At 40.4% G+C, this 6182-nt stretch overlaps 1 protein-coding gene across 1 annotated transcript in view; it reads right to left on the bottom strand.

The window, feature by feature from the left end:
• Positions 1-6182, bottom strand: part of LOC139471406 (uncharacterized) — a 29896-nt gene that overhangs the window by 19489 nt on the left and 4225 nt on the right. Inside the window, exon 5 of the mRNA XM_071253773.1 lies at positions 6045-6170. Within this exon, the coding sequence (XP_071109874.1) occupies positions 6045-6170 (126 nt within the window). The remainder of the gene's footprint in view (positions 1-6044; positions 6171-6182) is intronic.

The raw sequence follows: 6182 nt of genomic DNA, 5'->3' as shown, positions 1-6182 counted from the left end.
GAATCTGACTTTTGATGATGCGTTCTGCGAATATACCATCTTTATGAAAACAGTAGACAAGATAGCAAATTTTGGAAGACCTTCAGGTGGAATTTGTGTTCTCGTAAAAAGGAAACTTGTCGATGATGTTAAAAGTTCATGGATCACGGCAAATGGTGTATGTCTACTACTTGACAGGTCACTGTTTGGACTAAGATAACATGAGATATGTGTTAAACTGCTGTGTTTATATGGATCTACATGGAACGAGAGTAGTGTTGGATCTAAAAACGGTATATTACTATTTCAGGATGACAACCTAGGTGATGTTGTTGACGTTTCGTGCATTTTAGGGGGTGACTTTAATGCAAGAACTGGCAAAGAGCCAGATTATGTAGAGGATGATATACTTGAATATCTCTATGGCCAGGATACTTCATACTGGGACTTTCTCTTTGACAGGTTTAATCTGTCTAGATATTCAAACGAGTATGTTCTTAAATATTTTGGAAAATGTTATCTTAATGTATGTGCTGTTTTAAATGTACACATTATGAATGGCGGCTGTGGAGGTGATTCCGGGGAGGTGACGTTACATGTGTTGGCAATGCTGGGGCAAGTTACATACTCAGCAACATAGATATATTTGACTTGTGTCAAAATATTGATATTGAGTCACGCCACGAATCACAGCACCTGCCAATCACAATGTCTTTTTGAGCGCTTCATTCATGAGGAAAACCATGATTTGATAACGCCTACCATAGTCATTCCATGTTTAACTGGGATAACAGCAAAGCAGACATGTTCCAACTACTGATTCTGTTTTAATGATAGCTGATGACAGTGGATCGTTATTTACAGAAGCTATTGTATAAGCAGGGAATGGAATGAAAAGGGAACAATCTCATTAAAACCAGATCTTAGTTCTCGCTATCGTTAAACAAAGCTAGCGGCAGCGAGAACTTAGATGTGATTTTAATGAAATTGGAAACGGGGAGTAACCCCTACCAGAGAAAGTGGACAGTGGTTTGACTGGGAATGTGAGTTGTTAAAGAAGTAAAGATGCACTCTTTTAAACCATTTCGGGAAAATAAACGATAAAGATCCACTTGCTCAGTACACTGATTCGCAATTACGTAGAAAGCTAGTTGCAGTAAAAAGAAATAAAATATTATGGATAGAAGCAGAAAAACTAGAAGAAAGTATTAGCTCATCAAAACAGTTTTGGACGACCTTGAAAAGCATCAGCAAAAAGAAGGGAACTAAAAGTAACATAGAAATGCATGAGTGGTTTCAAAACTCTTTTCAGGGTGATGATTCCACAAACAACTTCCAGTTGAACACTTTTGATAATGATGAAACCAATTTTGCAACGGAAATATTAGATTCCCCAATCTCAAAAGAAGAAATAAAAGCTGCTATTCAAAATCTGAAAAACTTGAAAAGCCCCAGAATTGATAGATTAATAACAGAATTCTTCAAATACCCTCTTGATAATACCCTGTCGTATTTGGAAATTTTATTTAATACAATAATGGATACCTCTTACTTTCCAAAAGGTTGGACACTTGGTACTATCGTTCCAATTCACAAAAAGGCTCAGTGACAGATGTTGACGATTATAGGGGGATTACACTTACCAGTATATTCAGTAAGATAGTTATTAGCATTATTAATAAACGCTTGGTATTTGGGTCGGGAACACTTGATAAGATTGAGGAGGAGCAATCAGATTTCCGACAAGGTTACTCTACCACTGATAACATGTTCATCCTCCAGGCTCCTATATAGCTACAGATAGGTATATTTAACGTAAACGTGGAAAATTGTACGCTATATTTGTAGACTTTTCTAAAGCATTCGATTCAGTCCGTAGAGACAATTTATGGTATCTAATTAATTTACATGCCGTCAGTAACAAAATGGGTAAATCATTATGTGTTTTTTTATAAGGACGTAACAAAACAGCATGTATTCAGATTCTTTTTTCTGCCATACTGGTGTACGCCAAGGATGTGTATTACGCCCTGTTTTGTTCTGTTTTTATATTAATGAGCTTGCAGCCCAAATCAAAAGAAATTATGACGATGGTATACATTTACATCCTGAACTTATAACAATATTTATGTTACCATTTGCAGATGATATAATCATGTTCTCAAGTACTGTAAAAGGTTTACAAACTTTGATAAATCAGCTATAATTTTACTGTGATACGTGGGAACTTAATGTTAATTTGGATAAAACAAACATTGTTGTATTTAGCAAAGGAAATACGCTGTCAAAAAATTAAAAGTGGTACTTTCGGGGACAATTACTTAAAACTGAAACCTCATAGAAATATCTTGGTGTAATGTGTTCAAGTAAATTATCATGGAACCGACATATGCGTAATGCAGCAATCCAAGCTAAAAAGATGTTATTGAGAATTTTATAGACGTCCGAACATTTAAGCGAGTGTGCTTATAAATCTTTCTTCTTTTGGCAAAAAATAGCTCCTATTCTTTCCTATGGTTCAGATGTTGGGTTTTGCAGAGGCGAAAGAAATTGAATCCGTACATTGATACGCCTGTAAAAGATTTCATGGTGTTAAACATAGTATTTCTAACGTAGTGGGTTATGGTGAATGTGGTCGCATGCCCTTGTATATCGAAAATAAGACAGACGCTTTTTTACGTGTACTTTCAAACATGGGAGATCTACTCTAGATGTTTCCAGCAAATGCGAATATTATTAGATATCTAAAAATGCAAATATGCGCAGAAAATTATTTCACTGATGTACATATAAGAAAACGCAGGGGAGAAAATAATAAAAACAGAAGAAACATTGTTTCGGTTCATGTATCATGACCATTTAGCATAAAAGCAACATGCTTCGCGGAAATCAGATCGTGGCATTCGTTTCACGTGAAGAAAATGACACTTTACCGTCGTAGACCAATAATCGTGGTCTTTATAGAAACTAGTTGTCGTTACCGATATTCGTTGCCCTTAGAAACGTAAGGAGGAACTTGCTCCTATAGTTAGCTATTCCTTCCTGCATTCGCGGTCATTGACCTACGATAGTTTGTTAATTTTCATAAGAAGTGATTTACATTTAGTTCCCCACATGTCATAAACAGAGAATCACGTTTAGTTCCCCATTAATCGTCTGATTTCAAGTGGAGTCAGAGAGACGAAAGGTAGACACGTGAATGTCGCCTTCCACTGCGCAACACTATACATCATGCCACTTTATTAAGAAATGAATCATAACATTTTAAACATTTTTAACCGCTTCCACCATGTCATGTATTCTATGCTATTGGCCAGTGGCCTCACAGTTATATATAAATAAACTGAGTTGAAAATGTCTCCAAAAAGAAGTTCAGTATACATAGTTGGGAAGATTGGAAAAAGATTAATTGCTGATTGAGTTGATAGTAGGCGGATGGGTGACATCGCCGTGATCTATGTTGATTGATGGCTTGTGGTGGTGCATCGGGACTGCTTCTGCTAGTTTTCTTTTAGTGAAGTCACGGTGTCAGAGAGGATTTGGACGTTTTCCGAACTGATGTTGTGATTTGGGCAGTTGATGATATAGTCCGAGATGGAGGATTTACTGTCTGATTTAATGGTTGAAGTTTTGAAGGAAGGAGATTGTTCGATGGATATCCAACCTCATCACTGGAACTCTCTCCATTGTTCATCATATCAACTTTTAAATGTCACTTAGAGAAGTGCTTGAAGTGTGGACGGGGCGCGGTACGAAAGGGCTCTGGTCGTTGGTAGTATGGGTGTGTGGGACGGCGCGTAGAGGAGATGGGTGACGGATGACGTGGAGATGGGTGACGGATGACGTGGAGATGGGATGTTCAAAGTAGCGGGGGTAGCCTAGTGGTGAAAGAGTTCACTCGTCACGTGGAAAGACCGACAAACATTGTACCCATTTTGGGAATCGAACCCGGGCCTCGGTTGTGACGAACGAATGCCTTAACCACATGGCTACCCGACCGCCTCTGCATAATCCTGGCAAAAGACCGAGTGGGGTAACTCGACAACGATCAGGAACATGGCCACGTCAACTGTGATGTGTGATCAGGGATGTTAACTGTGATGTGTGTCAGGGATGTTAACTGCGTTATGTGATCAGGTATGTTAACTGCGATGTGTGATCAGGGATGCTAACTGTGATGTGTGATCAGGGATGTTAACTGTGATGTGTGATCAGGGATGTAAACTGTGATGTGTGATCAGGGATGCTAACTGTGATGTGTGATCAGGGATGTCAACTGTCACGTGTGATCAGGGATGCTAACTGTAATGTGTGATCAGGGATGTTAACTGTGATGTGTGATCAGGGATGCTAACTGTGATGTGTGATCAGGGATGTTAACTGTCACGTGTGATCAGGTATGTTAACTGCGATGTGTGATCAGGGATGCTAACTGTGATGTGTGATCAGGGATGTTAACTGTGATGTGTGATCAGGGATGTAAACTGTGATGTGTGATCAGGGATGCTAACTGTGATGTGTGATCAGGGATGTCAACTGTCACGTGTGATCAGGGATGCTAACTGTGATGTGTGATCATGGATGTTAACTGTGACTTGTGATCAGGGATATTAACTGTGATGTGTGATCAGGGATGTCAACTGTGATGTGTGATCAGGGATGCTAACTGTGATGTGTGATCAGGGATGTCAACTGTCACATGTGATCAGGGATGCTAACTGTAATGTGTGATCAGGGATGTTAACTGTGATGTGTGATCAGGGATGCTAACTGTGATGTGTGATCAGGGATGTTAACTGTCACGTGTGATCAGGTATGTTAACTGCGATGTGTGATCAGGGATGCTAACTGTGATGTGTGATCAGGGATGTTAACTGTGATGTGTGATCAGGGATGTAAACTGTGATGTGTGATCAGGGATGCTAACTGTGATGTGTGATCAGGGATGTCAACTGTCACGTGTGATCAGGGATGCTAACTGTGATGTGTGATCATGGATGTTAACTGTGACTTGTGATCAGGGATATTAACTGTGATGTGTGATCAGGGATGTTAATTGTGATGTGTGATCAGGGATGTCAACTGTCACGTGTGATCAGGGATGCTAACTGTGATGTGTGATCAGGGATGTCAACTGTCACGTGTGATCAGGGATGCTAACTGTGATGTGTGATCAGGGATGTTATCTGTGACGTGTGATCAGGGATGTTATTTGTGATGTGTGATCAAGGATGCTATCTGTGATGTGTGATCAGGGATGTCAACTGTGATGTGTGATGAGGGATGTTAACTGTGATGTGTGATCAGGGATGTTAACTGTGATGTGTGATCAGGGATGTTATCTGTGACGTGTGATCAGGGATGTTATTTGTGATGTGTGATCAAGGATGCTATCTGTGATGTGTGATCAGGGATGTCAACTGTGACGTGTGATCAGGGATGCTAACTGTGATGTGTGATCAGGGATGCTAACTGTGATTTGTGATCAGGGATGTTATCTGTGACGTGTGATCAGGGATGTTATTTGTGATGTGTGATCAGGGATGTTATCTGTGATGTGTGATCAGGGATGTCAACTGTGACGTGTGATCAGGGATGTCAACTCTGACGTGTGATCAGGAATGTTAACTGTGACGTGTGATCAGGGATGTTAACTGTGATGTGTGATCAGGGATGTTAACTGTGATGTGTGATGAGGGATGATAACTGTGATGTGTGATCTGGGATGTTAACTGTGATGTGTGATCAGGGATGTTAACTGTGATGTGTGATCTGGGATGTCAACTGTGATGTGTGATCAGGGATGTCAACTGTGATGTGTGATGAGGGATGTTAACTGTGATGTGTGATCAGGAATGTTAACTGTGATGTGTGATCAGGGATGTTAACTGTGATGTATGATCAGGGATGTTAATTGTGATGTGTGATCAGGGATGTTAACTGTGACGTGTGATCACGGATGCTAACTGTGACGTGTGATCAGGGATGTCAACTGTGATGTATGATCAGGGATGTTAACTGTGATGTGTGATCAGGGATGCTAACTGTGACAAGGTTTGACTTACCCACGATGTTGATGAGGCCGAACATGAGTCCGGGGTTGGAGACGAGGGTCAGGTAGCTCCCGTCCGTGTTTCCCTCAGGGCCGTCCGTACTACAGGACAGCAGGGTGTACACCTTCTGTATAGACCCTGTAACCAAAC

The sequence above is a fragment of the Haliotis cracherodii genome, unplaced genomic scaffold, assembly GCF_022045235.1.
Source record: "Haliotis cracherodii isolate W230 unplaced genomic scaffold, xgHalCrac1.p SCAF_22, whole genome shotgun sequence".
Classification (NCBI taxonomy): Eukaryota; Metazoa; Mollusca; class Gastropoda; order Lepetellida; family Haliotidae; genus Haliotis; species Haliotis cracherodii.
This window is presented reverse-complemented; position numbering and strand designations above follow the sequence as displayed.